The 17,885-nt window shown below is 39.7% G+C and overlaps 1 protein-coding gene across 3 annotated transcripts in view; it reads left to right on the forward strand.

Annotated features, from left to right (window-relative positions):
- The window catches only part of MBOAT2 (membrane bound O-acyltransferase domain containing 2), a 121,729-nt gene extending 104,562 nt beyond the window's left edge, over positions 1-17,167 (forward strand). For all 3 annotated transcript variants that reach the window (XM_059942263.1, XM_059942264.1, XM_059942265.1), the window contains 6 exons: positions 994-1,186; positions 1,555-1,658; positions 4,302-4,366; positions 5,691-5,823; positions 8,560-8,711; positions 11,059-17,167. In XM_059942263.1, the coding sequence (XP_059798246.1) occupies positions 994-1,186; positions 1,555-1,658; positions 4,302-4,366; positions 5,691-5,823; positions 8,560-8,711; positions 11,059-11,284 (873 nt within the window). In that variant the 3' untranslated portion in view covers positions 11,285-17,167. The remainder of the gene's footprint in view (positions 1-993; positions 1,187-1,554; positions 1,659-4,301; positions 4,367-5,690; positions 5,824-8,559; positions 8,712-11,058) is intronic.
- Positions 17,168-17,885: the final 718 nt, after the last annotated feature.

Genomic DNA, 17,885 nt, shown 5'->3' on the forward strand with positions numbered 1-17,885 from the left:
AAATGAGAATAAGAACAGTTGCAGCGAAGAACCCTTGACCTTCCAGCACCTCCTGAGAATAAATAAAGGTTTTTCGAAAGTGCAGGAATCAGGCCTGTGCTCTGACTCTTGCCTTTGAGCCTTTCTTTTTGGCCCCGTTACAGAAAGTGTTAAATACAGGTGTTCATCTGCAAATTACTGTAGTTAATTTGAATACTATTTGATTACTGTACAGGACACTAAATCCAAGTATTTTGTTACATTCTTTCGTCTGGATCCAGCCTTTTCTTTCCTCTGTTTGTTTCTTTACCTCTGTAGCCTGTAAAATCTCCTTTATATTGAATCAGATTGAAATAGTCTAGCCTACTGAAAACACAAAACCACCATGAGTTGGTGTTTTTCAAGGTAATTTAACCTTACCAGAATAAAGATTGTCCTTTTCTTTCCATCAGAATCTTTATGCAGATCTTTTTGTTTTCTTGGGTGTGGCTCTTTTGGTTTTATCATTTGAACAAAATTGCTTTAAAGAACTTTCAGGTTTAAAGAAACGTGAAAGTTGTTTATTGTAAAAATAGTTTTCTATGAAATACGTAGAATTTGGAAAATAGGGAAAAAGCACAATGGAAAAAATAAGCCGTGTGTGTGTGTGTGTGTATGTGTGTGTGTGTGTGTGTGTGGTCACATAAAATCCACTACCAAAACTTATTAATGTTAACATTTTTACATAGTCACCCTATACACCTGTGTTTGCTTTTAGTTTTTCTAAGTTTACTGAAAGTCCTGAAAATACACATTGGGGTTTCTAGTGTGATTTGAGCCATAACCCAGAGGCAGTCATTAGACATAAGGCTTCATGTGTTCAGACTGAGACAGTGGCGGCTTTAAATTCTGAGCACTCCTGAGTTCAGGATTTTGGATGGAGTTACAGGGTTAATACGACCTCAGGAAGAGTTATGTGGCAATAATACGCAAATACGTATCAATTAAGTTTACGAAGTCTTGTCTTGCTTTCAGCTCGCAGTTATTCAGAAGCTCTTAGTCTGTGGACTTTCCTTGTTATTTCACTTGACCATCTCTAAGACATTACCTGTGGCGTATAACATTGATGAGCATTTTCAAGCTACAGCTTCATGGCCGACCAAGGTTATCTATCTATACGTCTCTCTTTTGGCTGCCAGACCCAAATACTATTTTGCATGGACGTTAGGTAAGTAACACGTGAATAAACCTTCGTGTCAATGTGTGGAAGTATAAATCTTACCCTGGTGATAGCCGGGAGAATACCCTCTTGAGAATATATAGTCAAGACCAATGAGAAAAACTAGGGTCATCTATGCAGGAGAAACAAACCTTAAAGTTCATGTCCTACATATAAGGATAGAACCTAAAAACTGTTAGGAGAGCCTAAAAACTGGATCAAGGCCCATTTTATTATATCATATAAAAATGAGAATGAATCTACTTTGACTGTTTAAGAATTAAAGATGATAGTATATGATAACGTACATCTTCTGGGAGAACATAGTAGTTTGTTACATAGGTTTGTAATAGTTTCTTTTCCTTTGTGTATCACAGCTGACGCTATCAATAATGCGGCAGGCTTTGGATTCAGAGGATATGACAAAAATGGAGCAGCTCGTTGGGACTTAATTTCCAATCTGAGAATTCAGCAAATAGAGGTTAGTAAATCATTAAGAAGTTGGTTACCATATGACACTTTAAGTAACATAATTTGCCTTCATAGGTTATGATGTGATGTCCCAAGACTGGTCCTGAAAGATTTGTAATAATAATACTCATTCTTTCAATCAGCCAATATTTATTGGTCATCGACCATGTGCCCCAGGCCCTGGGGAGCCAGTGAATAAGATCAGTGCAATCTGGGCTCTCCTGGAACTTTAATCGAGTGGGGGTTACAGGGATACAGAAAGATTGGCTGTGATCAGAGAGATGTAGGGCATTTCTAAGATAGGAGGCCAGCTTAGACTAGTGCGGCGATTGTGTGTGTGTGTGTGCGTGTGTGTGTGCGTTTGTGTGTGTGTGTGTGTGTGTGTTAGGAGGATGGGGCTATGTCAGGCAGAAGGCGTCGCCCTCCTGAGACAGTGACCTGTTAGGAGGGTGCTGTGTTAGTCCAGCATGATGGTGACCTCAACCAGGGTCGTGGCAGTGGGGCTGGAAAGACGTAAACACACTGGACACTGTTTAAGAGACTCAGCAGAACTTGGTGATACATTGGAATCAGCAAGAGAGAACGAGTTATGAATCATGCCCAGAGGTCTGGTTCAGACTGCTGTGTTCACCGTGGTACCTTTCACTGGGGTAAGGAGCAAGGGGTAGGCGCAGGTTTGAAGGGAAAGGTGGTGTGTTCAAATGGCAGACTTACCCGAGTGGTCCAGCCGGCCAGTGAATGCTGAGGCATGGGCTGAGATTGTAATTTGGGAACTATCGCACTTCAGGTTTTGGGAGGAACCACGAGAGTAGCCATGAGGGACACTGAGGGGGTGGGAAGAGACGAGAGCCCCCAAAGGAGCCCCCGTCTTACAGGCCAGGCAAAGGAAGGCATGCGGGAGGGGGTAGCTGAGAGAAGAGAGGAAAACCAAGAGGAGGCATTGCTCTGCAAGCCTGCGTAAGGGGCTGTTCCCGATGGGAGAAGTTACCAGAACTTCGGGTGAGAGGCTGACTGGGAACGAATAGTGAGCGGAGCAGCCGGACCCACTGCTGGACCTTGGCACCTGCGGTTGTGGGACCACAGGACATACAGGCCTGATCAGGTCCCTAGATCCTTCTGCCGTTGGAAGGGACCCAGAATATAGAGAAGTAAGTTAGACACCAGGGCCAGAAGCGGGGAGTGCCACAGGACCAGTGACCCGATTTCCCGCACAAACGCACGGCATGGGAAAAGCGGGGGGCAGAGAGGGGCTGTTACACATTAAAAGAGACGTCAGCCAGACGTGCCATATGTTTGGATCCTGACTGACCCCGCCAACTGGAAAACCGTGTTTTTAAACCGTCAGGGGTATTTGAATACAAAATGGATATTGGATGATATTAAAGAATTACTGTTAATTTGGTTAGATCTGGTCATAGTTTTTTTTTTTTTTGGTCATAGTTTTTTTAATTTATTTTTTAATTTTTATTTTTTATAACATTTTTTTAATTATTCTTATTCTTTTTTAAAAAAATATTTATTTATTTGGCTGTGCCGGGTGTTAGTCGCAGCCTGTGGGCTCCTTAGTTGTGGCATGCGAACTCTTAGTTGCGGCACATGGGATCCAGTTCTCTGACCAGGGATCGAACCTGAGCCCCCTGCGGTGGGAGCATGGAGTCTCAACCACTGGACCACCAGGGAAGTCCCTGATCATAGTTTTTTTTAAAGGTCCTTATTTATTGGACATAAATTCTGAACTATTTACAGGTGAAATAAGATGTCTGGTATTTGCTTTGAAATACTCTTAACAGTGTCAGTAATAAAATGGGGAAGGACAGGCGAAAATGGATAATTGTGGAAATTGGGTGATGAATATATGGCCGTGTTTTAACGTTTTGTTCATTATTGCCAACTAAAGAGCTTTTGAGACTTTTGTTTTTTCCTAATCAGGCCCCATGAAATTTTAATATCACAGATATATTGTATATCTCTTTATATCCTATATGTATATATGTGCCTTATTCATAAAAGAGTAAGATTTTTTTTGCCTCTTAAGAAGTTTTCATCCTCAGATTTTGACGAGAGCAGTAAATAACGGAGCAGAGAATCTAAAGTGGTGAGAAGTGCAGAGCCGAGGAGGGGTGGTCACACAGGGAAGGAGTCGCGGCCAGGAGACCAGAGCTTCCCTCTGAGATCGGAGGGTGGCATTAGTGGGGGAAGCTTGAGTGAGGCTCTGGAAAGGTAGGAAGATGTGCAGACCACTCCTCCAGGGAGAGCAGGTCCTGGGAGGCCAAGACTCCCAGTAGCCGGGGAGGGAGGCACTGAAGGAAGTGAAGCTGCACCTGATGGGGCGTCCACTCCGGCCCCCAGTGAACGGCCACTGAAAGGTCATTCACCTGCTCCATCAGGAGTGTCTTTGGGATAATTCCATGGCAACCCCTGTAAGTGTTAACACACAGGAGAAAATGGTGAGAATCCATTTACCTCACAGATGTTCCCTCCAGTAACTCCTTTTATAGAATGATGTTACTCTATTAGAAAAAACAGTGTTAAGGAAAGAGGTCGTACACTACCATCATTGTCAAGTAATGTTCTCTTAGCACAGTAAGACGTTACTTACATTTAAAGCTTCATTATTTTGTCAGCCAAAGAAGAAAGCTCCTTTGTTTTTCAGATGTCAACAAGTTTCAAGATGTTTCTTGATAATTGGAATATTCAGACAGCTCTTTGGCTCAAAAGGTAAGCTCCTTCAAGAACCGTCATCAGCTGAGCTTTGGCCTCTAGTTCTTGAGGCTGAGCTTCACGGGGTTCACATTCTTAACTAAATTAAATTCACGCTGTGACCTTGCGTTAACCGGGAATCAGAGTTAATGTCGTCCGAAGCAGTGTGCTACCAAGTCAGAGAACTGTTTAGGCTTGAGTCATGAATGTAGCCCACTGACCTCGTAGGCTGCCTTGAAAGGCGCCCACCAAGGTTTGAGATCACCAGTATGTCCCTCATTCATGGGAGATTTGGCCAAACAAAAATGCCTACACAGCCACCATACCTATGCCCTAGATTTTGCACAACACTTCCAGTTTTAAAATATTTCAGGACAGCAGACCTTTATATGTTGGGCACAGGCTGCAGAGACCCAGCCTCTGCAGTGGGAGGTCACTGTCTTGGTACAAACTCAGCAGTCATCTCCATGTGCTGCTCCCTGTCGAGAATGATGAAAGAGTGAGTGGGAAGCGTGCGGGAACGAGGGGCAAAGAGGCGCCTGTGCCGAGAATTATGAGGGCTTGTCACGTGCACACGGGGAAGGCAGAGGACCGATTACAAAAGACGGAGCTAGGACACCGCGCAGAAACTCCCAGTGGTCCAGTCTTTTTGTTCTTGATGGGACACACTGCCCGATCTTGAGCTTATTTCATAAAAGACTGCTCCTGGGATGGGAGGGCTCTAAGCACCGTTCTGTGTAAAGAAGCCTTCTTTTGTCATGTCCTTTACTCATGACAAGTTCAATCCCTTTACCTCTTGAAATATCCAAAACACATTATCATCGCTTCATGGTGCCTTGCATTCTCCCCAGTGGGTGGAGATTTTCCGAGCTAATCTGTTGTGTTATTTTCTGTTGTTGTTATATTTTAAATTTGATACCTTAGGAAAATCTTACTTTCATCTGAGTTCTCTACCTGTGACAAGAACACTTTACACTAAGCACAGCCTACTTCCCAGAAGACTATTGTTAGATCAGTTGAAAGTTCTAAATGTTACTAGAGAAAATAATAAAATAATGTAAAATAAAAATAACTTTTATATTTGTTAAAGTTCTTCTGTACATAGTATAGACTCCCAAACACTAGAAATGATCATTTTGGCCATTACGTGTACCAGTAAAGAGATGGAAATGAAATTTCTTTTCATAAATCTGATCCCCAATAGCCGTAACCTCCGTGAAGTCACCGATCAAGCTGATGCCCAAAATAAGTTGTGGCTGTTTTCCTAGATCCTGACCAGGAATAAGAGTGATCGTTGTGGACTTGATAAGCTCTAATCACTCATGTTTTCCATGGTTTCCAGGGTGTGTTATGAGCGCACCTCCTTGAGTCCAACCATCCAGACGTTCATCCTCTCTGCCATTTGGCATGGGGTGTACCCGGGCTATTACCTGACATTCCTCACGGGAGTGGTGATGACGCTGGCAGCGCGAGCCGTGAGTATGAGTTCCTTCTCGTCCTGCAGTGCTGGTCACGTGAGCTGGTGTCAGGGGCCCAGTAAGCCTCTTACCTACCGGACAGCCTTGCTCCTTTGGCCGGGTCAGTGCTGCGGGCTGGCTGGGAGCGTGGGGTGTGCCTGGCATGTGTGTTGAGTGTGCCTCGTGGGCTGCACGCTTGGTTCATCTGAGAGGAAGGCCTGGCCCACAGAGGCCTCCACAGCGTGTTCCTCGTTGTCACAGAATCTTCGGAAGGATTGCTGAAAACTGGGTGAAATAGAGATGACCAGACGAGTAGGTTTATTTTAGAGATGTTTCCTGAAAACTACAGCCTTTGAGTCCTCTTTTAGATGAAGAGGGGACCGTGGCCAGGCCTAGATAACGTGGACGGGCCATTCCCCATGGCGGACACCACGTGCGAAGCAGGCCGCAGGTCTGTAGGGTACTTGAGACCTGGTGTATTATTTGGGAAACAGTTGAGGAATCAGGCTGGTGACGTGGGAAAGAAGAGGGGCAGTTTAGTTAAGTCCTTGGAAGTCAATCGGAGGAAAGTGACGTGACAAAAACAGTGTTTGAACAGGCTTATTATGTCAGTTACAGGTGAGGTGGCTTCATTTAACAAACTAGCAGATATTTATTGTATTCAGTTTTAAGGTACCTTGGAGATATATGAGGTAAATGTCAAGAAGTATTAACTAAAGGCTATTCTTCTGTGGTTTATAATCTAAGGGCATAAGGTGTATGTATGTGTGTAGGTATCTGTCTGTGTATGGGGGTGGGTGTGTGGGTGCATATACCACAAGGCATATATGATAGATTCCATCGCTTTTATGGATAGTAAGCACCATAGGTGTTTAGAGGGAAGGAAATCCCTTTTGGTTGGGTTGTCTAGAGGTGGCCCCAGTAGGAAAGTGTGCTTGGATTTGGGCTTTGAATGATGGAAGTTATTTCACTAGTGACTGAAGCGTAATGGGGGGAGAAAATGCCTTTCTAGGTGTAGAAATGACGAAAGTTATTTGAATGATGATGATGAAAGTTATTTCAGTAGTGACTGAAGCGTAATGGGGGGGAGAAAATGCCTTTCTGGGTGTAGAAATGACATTAGCAAAACCAGGTTAGAAAGTGTGTGGTGTATTTGGGAATGACGAGCAAATCTGGTTGAAGCAGAGCCTTCATGTATGTCTAAAGGGTGGATGATCCTGGAAAGGCGAAGGGCAGGGGCAGGGGAGGCGGTGCTGGAGAGAGAGGAAGAGGCCAGTAATAGAAGAACTTGAACAGCAAACTGGGGAAGAGCCTAATCCTCATCTGTCCCACATCAGGGAGTCAGGGAGGGTGGGTAAGGGTGGGGATGGGATGCTGAGAGCCACGCCTTGGGAAATGGATTTGCCCCTGGTGGACAGAAGGGGAGAGGGTGCAGGTAGCTTTTGCCGCCTTGAGCAAGGCAGGAAACCTGGGTAGGGTCCTGCCACTGAGAGTGCTGGTCTGTGTGTGGAAGAACCACTAACCTCACACTGCATCCCCTCTGAAGAACTTGCGTGGCATCTCAGAGCAGGGCCACTCTTCACCTATAAACGTATTAGACGAAAAAAGCCGGGACACGAGAGAAAAAAAATAGTGTTTGGTTAAGTTTGCACATTTCAAAATTGAAATGTTTTGACTGTTTTAGAAGCTAAAAAATATTAAAATAGTGGTTATTAGAAAGCACTTTTTTCCTGAGAAGCCCTTCTCAATTTCCCCTAATGAATGATGTGTGTAATCGCCATTCATTTTAATAAGTGCTCTTTGACCTAAGCTCAGTGTGTAATAGCTGTCTTTCACAAATGCAGAGGTTAAAGAAGAGGAAGGATGTCTCCTTTCATAGTAGTAGAAAAATTAATCACGGAGTGAACCTTATTTACGTATAGGCAGACATTGCGGATTCGGTTCCAGACCACGGCAATAAAGTGAATATTGCAGTAAAGGGAGTCACATGAATTTTTCTGGTTTCCCAGTTCACATAAAAGTTATGTTTACACTATTGTGTAGTCTAAGGGTGCAATGACATTATGTCTAAGTATACATACCTTAATTAAGAAATATGTCATTGCTAAAAAATGCTGACCATCATCTAAGCCTTCAGCAAGTTATAGTAATAGCATCAGAGGTCGTTGATCACACAACATGATTACAGATATAATAATAATGAAAAAGTTTGAAGTATTACAAGAATTACCAAAATGTGACACAGAGACAAGAAGTGAGGAAACGCTGTTGGAAAAATGGCTCCAGTAGACTTGCTCGACACAGGGCTGCCACACACTTTCAGTTTGTAAAAAACGTAGTATCTGCGAAGCATGATAAAGTGAAGCACGATGAAACGAGGTGTGCCTGTACTGTAGTTTACAAAATATGATTTAAGGAGCTCTAGGAAGTGTAATTTTTAACTTTGGGGGGGAACTTTTAATTTTAACACCACTTCAAATCTACAGAAAAATTGCCAAGAACTCCTATATGCCCTTTGCCCAGATTCACACATTTTGCTCACGTGCTTCCCCATGCACTCTCCATATTTTTTATACATATACATGTATTCGTTTTTTCTGAACCAGATCCAGCTTTTCCCATAGTAGCAGTACCATTTTAGATGCCCACCAGCAACGTACGAGAGTTTCGCTTATTCCACATCCTTGAAACAGTTGATATAGTCAGTGTAATTTTATAAGCAGTGTTAAAGATAAATATTTTTGTTTATTTCAGGTGAGAAATAACTTTAGACATCATTTCATCGAACCTCCCCAACTTAAATTATTGTATGATGTCATAACATGGATAGCAACTCAGATAGCAATAAGTTACACAGTTGTGCCATTCGTTCTTCTTTCTATAAAACCATCATTCATGTTTTACAGGTAAGTGTTACTCTTAAAAATATCGGAAATTTAAAAAAAATTTTTATTGAAATATAGTTGATTTACAATGTTGTGTTAGTTTCAGGTGTATAGCAAAGTGATTCCGTTATTTACATATGTATGTATGCATGTATGTGTGTGTGTATATATATATATTCTTTTTTAGATTCTTTTCCATTGTAGGTTATTACAAGATATTGAGTATAGTTCCCTGTGCTATACAGTAGGTCCTTGTTGGTTATCTATTTTATACATAGTAGTGTATATATTTTAATCCCAAACTCCTAATTTATCCCTCTCCCACCCTTTCTCCTTAGGTAACCATAGGTTTGTTTTCTGTGTCTGTGAGTCTATTTCTGTTTTGTAAATAAGTTCCTTTGTATCATTTTATTTTATTTTATTTACTTTTCATTTTAATTTATTTTTAAAAGAGAGCTTCTTGCTATTGGGTAGAATAGAAAAATAGTACCCTAGCTTGTTTTCTGCAGTTAAATGCATTGTCAGTTACTTTTAAATCTTAAACCAAGCAGTCACAAGTTTATTTATGGAAGGATTAACACCACTCAGACCTCCGATGAGAGTGTGATTTACAGTGAGGAATATCAGCTGGGTAACCACTGCTTCAGATCTCTCAAAGGTTACACTGGAAAGTGGAGCCCTTCTTCCTACACTTGGTTGTGAACTAGATGATTGTGGTGATCATTTCATGATATATACATATATCGAATCATTATGCTGTACACCTGAAACTAATAATGTTATATGTCAGTTATATCTCAATTTAAAAAAGAGAGAGACATCAGACTAGCTTTGCCCCACAAGCCGTAGTTTGCTCACCCCTGCTCGAGAGCCAGGGTTTAAGAGTTTATTTGTTAAAGCAGAGGCTTAAGAGTCACTAGGGATATTTTAGGGACGGAAGTAAAATATATCCTCTGATAGGCACCAGTAACTATTGGTAAAGTCTATGGAACAAGAGTTCAGCTGTAAGACTGGTAACTCCAAAAGGAAAGGAAAACTTAAAAAAGATGAACAATAAAGAATATGATGAAGCAGTTAAAAAACAGTATAGCTTGTTCTTTATAACGAATTATTAATTCTCTTAATTTCTTCAGTCAAAAGATAATAAATTACTTGTATTTCATTTATTGGTTCCCTTTTCACTCTTTTATATTTCATTGGTACTTTTTCATCTCTACATGATAGAAATTATTGTTTTGAATTCCATATTTTGTTTATGTTTATCTTCTCTCCCTCCCCCACCAAATTCCACTCTCCCCATAGTAGATAGTGATATCTTTGAGATCAAAAACTATTTTCCATTACCCTAGCATTTAGAATGACAGCACAGAGTCATAATAATCATACAGGAAGACATAAGTAACTCCTGCTAAAATGTCCATTTGAACAGAAATATTACATATGTCTAAATGTGACTGAGCTATTGGTTGGATTTTCTGTCTCAGGTACTTTGTTCAACAGGCACTGGCACTTACAGCTATAGAACCAGGAGGTCGCATTTGGTTTATATTTAATTTGAGGCATGATACTTCTAATAATATCTTTAATGATGTGACCTTCATTTTGTGACAGTAACCATCAAGAAGCAATATTACTTATCTATTACTCTCATCATTGGAATATTTGTAACTTAATTAGGACAGTAAATAACAGGCAAGGCTATTACTTTCCCTTTACTACCTGCATAGTTTGCTCAATATTTGATTCTATGGATTTTAGAGTTTTTTTTCAGATCTCTGCAGCTATTAATAAGTACATTTTTGTTTTTGCTCTATTTAGTCCTGGCCTTATGACCTTTACAAAGGAATGCAATATGATATCTAGTGTGAGTGCTTTATAAATACCCACTGGCATACATGGTTAGAGTTTCATCCAAGGGGGATGGGTAAAAGAATAGTGTAGGGCTTCCTTGGTAACGCAGTGGTTGGGAATCCGCCTGCCAATACAGGGGACACGGGTTCGAGCCCTGGTCCGGGAAGATCCCACATGCTGCTAAGCAACTAAGCCCGTGCACCACAACTACTGAGCCTGTGCTCTAGAGCCCACGTGCCACAACTGCTGAAGCTGGCACGCCTAGAGCCCATGCTCCACAACAAGAGAAGCCACCGCAGTGAGAAACCCGTCGACACAACTGGAGAAAGCCCGTGTGCAGCAACGAAGACCCAGTGCAGCCAAAAATAAATAAATTAAATAAATTAATTAAAAAAAAAAGAATAGTGTAGTAAATACACACATCCTAGGTGAGGCTTGTGACATTTTGACAAATGTCAAATTAAGTCTTGCTAATTATCAGAATTTAATAAAGTAAAGTTTTCCTTTTTTCTTTTAGCTCCTGGTATTACAGCCTTCACTCTGCTAGTATCTTAGTATTATTGTTGTTTCCGGTGAAAAAAACTCAAAGACGAAAGAATACACATGAAAATGTTCAGCTGTCACGATCCAAAAAGTATGATGAAAGAGAAAATTCTTTGGGACAGAATAGTTTTTCCACAACAAACAATGTTTGCAATCAGAATCAGGAAATAGCCTCTAGACATTCATCATTAAAGCAATGATGGGGAAAGCACTCGGATGGCTATTTTTTGTATGTTAACAGAAACCAATCTTAGCACCTTTCAAGGGGTTTGTGTCTGTTGGGAAAGAGATCACGTGGGGGGAAATCGGACAGTTTTAGGTAGGGAATGCCCTGTGTACCAGCTTGAAAATGGAGTGAAAGACCCCTCCCATGCCATGTCCCTGTGGGCCATGCCTTATCAAAAATGTTTCCATTATTTCAATGGGCACTCAGGACCTCAGCATATGTCCATAGGGTCATAAGTGTGCCCTGCTGCTGAATGTATGTTGTGTATCCCAAGGCACTGAAGAGATGGAAAAATAATTGTGTCAATCTAGATGATTGAGAAAAATTAACTTTTCCAAATGAATGTCTTGCCTTAAACTGTCTATTTCCTAAAATATTGTTTCCTAAATGGTATTTTCAAGTGTAATATTGTGAGAACACTATTTCAATATTTGATGTTGTATGCTGCACAGGAATTCCGGAGGAATTTGAACAGGCTATTTAAGACTGTGGGTACTTTAAAATGCAATAAACATCTCAGTATTTGAAGGGTTTTCTTAAAGTATCTCAAATGACTACAGTATGTTGTGCAACTGTAAAGTGATGGATGCCAATTTCCTGGAGAGTTTAATTACCCTGTGTCAGACAGAGAGCCCTTCAAGGAAGGATTTCTTAAACATAGTTAAATGTTGGTAATGTGATATTTTAAGCTATTTTTCTTAAAAAAAAAAAAAAAAAAAAAAAGGGAGAGAGAGAGAAGATGACAAAGGATAGAAGGAAGACATGAATGAAGAAAGCACTGCGGGGGCCGTAGCCTGAGCCAGTGGCAGCTGTGACCAGCGCACACAGGTGTGCGGGGCAGGTGACCAATGCTCTGCAGAAGTGCTCTTCATCCCTGTTTATCTGAGTTCTTTGTGATTCTGTAAGACATAAAAGTTTAATAACTTTTTATTACGTTGGACTTTTAAAAGAAATGTATCAAGCATAAATTACATAGAATGATAAAAGGATTGTGAAAATAATAGCGGGAGATTGCTTGAAGGTTTTGAAAGAGAAATCACTGAGTGAAATTACTCTCTAGCTAATCACTTTTTTATCCTTGACAATTTAATTTGTATTTGGGAAAGTTTTAGGAAAATGAAAACTTAAAGTCATTGGGTCGGAACCACCTCTGTAGAGAATAATATAAATTAGTTTCCAAACTCTTAACTTCTCACATAAAAGTTTTGCCACTAACTCTTGTTAATGAGTTTCAGATTCTTTAAGTAGAAAAATGTGCTTTTATCTTACGGGCTGTTTTCACCATAATTAATTTCGCCCGAATTGCTGGGTATCTCCTTTAACCCCACAGTCTTGTGATGCTGCAGTAGCTGAAAGCAGAGGAGTGGGATGTGATGCCAGCCTGGTGTCAGGGCCACGGCCGGAGATGACGAATCATGGGCGGAAAGGGAGAAGGATGGGCAGGGCCTTCTGACTTCACTTTTCTGTGACCCATCTTTTGTGGAATTTATTTTCTTTTTTGCCTTAAATTTTTAAATGAAATGCAAATTGTCTATCTATGATGAGTCTCTCTTTTTTTTTTTGTCATTAATAAATCTGCAGATGAAGTTAAGGACAGAACAACTCCCTGGCTTAAGCTGTGTAGTATTTCAATTAAAGACGAAAGGAAAAGCAAATGTACTTGGAACTTTTGAGGTCTAATCAGCAAAAATATCAGTGTACCTTCCCAGAACTTTAGAAATAGCCTCCTCTTTGTTTATATGACATGTTTTTATTTTTCTAAAGGTAATTTTTTTTTTTTTCCCACCTGATGGTGTTAGCCATGCCCTGTTACCTCCCAGGAAAAGATGGATTGCTAAATAAATTTTCTGTTTCCCATGCATTGAATTTAAGCGAACTGTGGAATGTGAGAGGCTAGAAAAGAATAATCATGGAAAGTATCTGCCCCCCACAATGTCTCCTCCATTTAATTAGTGCTGCAGAGAATCTGATCACTATTAAGAAAAAGTAAACAAATTTAGAGGTTAAAAGACAAGTCTAGGCATGTCATAAGTGAAAACAAGAAAGAGCATTAAAAACTTTCTTTTTCTTCAGCCTACCTAGCCATTAACAAATAATCATGATTTAGTTCTATTACCTGACTATTTTTTATTTCTCAGCCTATAAACCTAATATCACTGTTATCTGTTTTTTGCTCAGTGAAGGTAATCATAGCACTACCATCTAGAAAGCAAGATGATTGATGAATTTTCCAATTACTTTGAAGATAATACCTTATATATACAATTTGACTGATTCCCATCCCCCTGGATTATCTAGGTTTTTTGTGTTTTTTTTGTTTTTTGTATGAAATGGGTTTTGAATAGCTTTTATTTAATTTTGGAGAAATTATAATCACAGGTATACAATCTAGGAGAAAAACTAAAAAAATAATTCTAATTCTCAGCTTGACCTTCCTCCTCAAGAAGAGACTTTTTGTGCTCTATAAACTGAATATATCTACTTGGAGTGTTGTAAGGATTAATACTTCTAATTATAACAGAAGAATTGAAGACTGGTATATCTCTACTATGTTAAACTTAAAGGGATTCACTGTAATATGTGCTTGCTTCTTTTTTAATCAACAGAATAGGATTCAGTGCATATTTATATTATTTCTCCACTCTTCAGTTGCCATGAAACCACTCCAGAGATGATCAATCAGCATCATATTTATATCAATATTTTTGGTTATTATTATACTACTCAGGGAAAAAAATGAACAAAATACTTACTTTTCCCGCAATTTTATTTTTTTGAAACAATAGCAGTTAATTTATTTTGATGTATCTCAGCTGTCACCATTTTACAACCCACTTATTCTTGGTTTTTAAAATAAGCATTTATAATTGGAACTCAGGGTAATTGAAGAAATTTATTTAGCATCTAAAATACCCAGCATAATAGAGAAGGTTTATTTGGCTTCCAAAATGTCCAGCCACCCCTTATGCCTCCACCATACTTTTGCTTAAAAAGTATTTTTGTTACTGATTCCCACCATGTGTGATGTTCACATACAGGATTTCCACAGATACCAGTTTTGAGAAAAATTTTTCAGTAAAAAGAATGGTTTTAAAAAGTAGAGGTAACCCACATTGAAGCACTAATTGTCCTAGGAGGAGACCTGGATATTCATCTGGCTCAGTCATCAGTGAGCCTTGTGACTTGGACGAGTGACCTGCCCTCCAGCCGAAAGTTCCTTAATAAGCCCAAAGGGTTAGTTCCAAAAGTTTGTGACCAGTTGTGTTTGTAATGAATGGAAACCATTAGCAAGATCTGTAAGAGTCACGAACCAGGGCAGATTCACCATCAAGATTATCTTCATGGTCACTTATTTTTACTACTTGAGCTCAAAGCCCTGACTTTTCAAAAGTTTTTTGAGGCAATCAGAAGGCGTGCAGCCTACCATTTCTACTGAATACAGCCCTTAAAATGAATCTTTCATAACGAAATAGTCTTCACTGAAGGAAAATATTTTCTCTTTTTGATTTCTCTGCTTTTTTGGTTTCTGTTTGTGCTGTGTAAAACTGAGGAATATATATGCTAAAAACTATGTTATATGAATTATCAATTTTACTGGACAGGGTTTGCCACCATATAACTTCTCAAATATTATTTCATTCAAAGATATTTAAAGAATATTTAATTTAGTTATACCTTATTTTAAACTACAGAAAAAATTACTTTAAAATGTTGACATTAAAATAATTATAAAATTTATACTTTTATTCGAGGACTAGATTACACTTAGGACAAAAATCTTTCCTATTTAAAATGCATACCTTGTAAATTTTCATTTGTAAGTTCATGAACAACTTGGACATTTGTGCTTTTTTGTTTCCTTATTTTAAATTGTCCAAAATTATTCGTTGATTGATTTGAAGAGTTCTGCATTTTAGTCGAAAGAAAAAATTACTTGAGAGAATAATTGTTTCAGAATGGTGCCTATTATTGCTGTGTCAGCGAAGCATTTGTCCAGAGTTTTAGATATGAACCAGTATTTTGTAGAGTTTTATTCAGCCACGAATAGTCCATCCTGGCTGATATTGAATACATCATATTTAACAGAGGTGCAGAATCCTAAGTAACACTGTGAAATGTAATCTTAACTGCCCTCCAGGACTTTATAAAAACTACACTTAACCCGGTGTACATTTAACGAGTAGCTGATCGTTTAGACACTTAAATTAGATGCTGAAAGTTCTGCTTTCTACAGCCCTTCCTTGTAAAAGTGTGTTTATATCAGTGCACACTCCTTATGCTGAAGAAAAAGATTTGCTTTAAAAAAAGAAATTTCACTCTGAAATATGGATTTGAAAGACTAGGATGCAGAGTGTCTGTTAGGATGCAGAGGGTCTCTACCGTGTTTTCCTGCAGCACCACTTAGTCAAATCTATTTATAGTAACTCATTACAGAAGAAAATTTTAAATGAAATTTTCCATGTTGGCATTTTGTAGGACTGCTCTTAGAATCAACAACTAAGCTGCTTTTGGAGCTCTTGTACAGAGGATGCAGCCAACTACATTTTACTTGGTGGGCTGCTTAATAAAGTTTTATATATGTTTTCAAATAATATTTATTTTAATAGGTTTTTAACGTTATGCAAACCCCAGTAAAGAGCTGACAAGCTCTAGAGGTCATTGATCGGGAAGACTTTCTGAAATGGAGCCTAAAGACACACTTTTATGCCAACTAATATGTCTTGCCTTTAAAGCTGATTATAACTGTCTTCTTTCAGTATACCTTTTATAAAGCAACAAAACAAAACAAAAGAAACCCCAGGACTGTATGATCTATAGATAAGAGTGTAAAGATCCATGCAAAACCCCTGTCTAACTTCCTCAGTGATGATAGCCATCTCTCCAGTCACATTTTATCAAAGTTTGCTACTATAAAAAGAAATGGAAATGTAATGAAAAACCAGAAGTTACAGAGGAACATCAGTAGAACGACTCACCATTTTCTTAATAACGTGTTTGAAATGGAAAAAGTGACTGGCTGCCTCTTACTGGAGTCGTAAGTGACTGTATCCTGCCCAGCCTCTATTTTGGGGTAACTTTGAGAAGTTGATTTGTCAATATTCCTCTTTGTTTTTCCTATTAAAGGGCAAACACGTGTAAAGAGTCCGACAGACCTTTCAAATATGCTTCTTTTCCGATGTTAAGTATTTTTGGTTCTGTATCTACGGCTTCGTCAACAAAGTACGTTTGCTCCTGACTTTTTAATCGCAGGAGAGAGGAATCAAACCAGCACACATGCTCCATCTTCTGTCACTCTGTCAACTTCTGTCCGCACCTGCCTCCCCAAGCCCCAAGGGGCACGATGGAAAGCAGTAGGAATGAGAGTAAAAATAATCCCGGCGGAACAAGTGAAACCCTCCTCCATGCAGAGTGAAGACGTGGGATTTCATTCCTGCCTTCCTTTAAAGCTTGCATCTCGATCTCTGCGTAGGAGTAGCTGAACACTGTTACGCCAACACGAGGGGGGGCCCCAGCGCCAGCAGCCGGTATTCACAGCCCTTCATTTGCCTTCGCTGGGGGAGAATAGAACGTGGTGTCTGTGCTTTCTGTTTGTATGATTCCAAAATATTTTTTTAAAGATGTGTTATTTTTCGACAGATCCATGAAGTAGTTCCTGATGTACGGTAAATTAAAATGACCACTATGTCAGTTACACTGTGATGTGATAATTTCATAACCACTCGTTTCTCATCTGTGTCCTCAGAGCTGCACTGGTGGCTTATTGCTGGGTTTTAAAGATGTTTTTAACTGAACATATAAATGTTTTTTTTTCTAATTTGTGTGTCTTTAAAAATGATTAAACAGTAGTTTAAAAATATATGTGTGTGTTTGCTGATTTCAGAGGCTTTAAATTCTACCTCTAGATCTGAATATCAGGCCTGTCTTGAGAAGCAATGGTCTTTTTTTCATGGAAGGATTCTTCAGTTGAATGGTAATACTCTCAGGAGTCATTGACTTTTTAACTGGTTAAAAATTCTTTCAAAGAAACTATTGTCACGTTATAAACATTTTGGGAGGCAATTAAAAGAACCTTAGGTTAGTATACAGTATCTTGTGTTCTCTCTTAAAACAGACTTATAAAGTGAAGAGGGTGCTGACTCTTCTCAGATACAAAGAAAAAGAGTTGGCTTTCCCAGTCCTGCGGTTGGCACTTTCACTGGCCTTGTATATGGATCTGGTCTTTGCTTTTGAGAAGCAGAGCACTGGGACGGCCGCTCGGTTTCTGTACCATGATTACAGACTTAAGGGAACCTTGGGGGGCACTTCCAGGCTCTTCTAGATGCTGTCGTGAACAGCTGGGGGGAAAACATCTTCTATTAACTTGTACTGTTGTACAGAGTTGCTAGATGAACACGTGTGAGTAAGTCCAGTTGTGGTGCTTTCTCACTGGAAGGCCTTGGACTTGATGGCAGATTTAAATGACCCCATTTTGAGATTCATGATAGTGAGCCACGACCGGGAGCAGCACGGACCCAGGAGCTGCCTGCCAGCACCGCACTTACACGTGCTTGTCCCGACAGGCGTGACAGCAGAGG

The sequence above is a fragment of the Balaenoptera ricei genome, chromosome 13 (genome assembly GCF_028023285.1).
Source record: "Balaenoptera ricei isolate mBalRic1 chromosome 13, mBalRic1.hap2, whole genome shotgun sequence".
Lineage (NCBI taxonomy): Eukaryota > Metazoa > Chordata > Mammalia > Artiodactyla > Balaenopteridae > Balaenoptera > Balaenoptera ricei.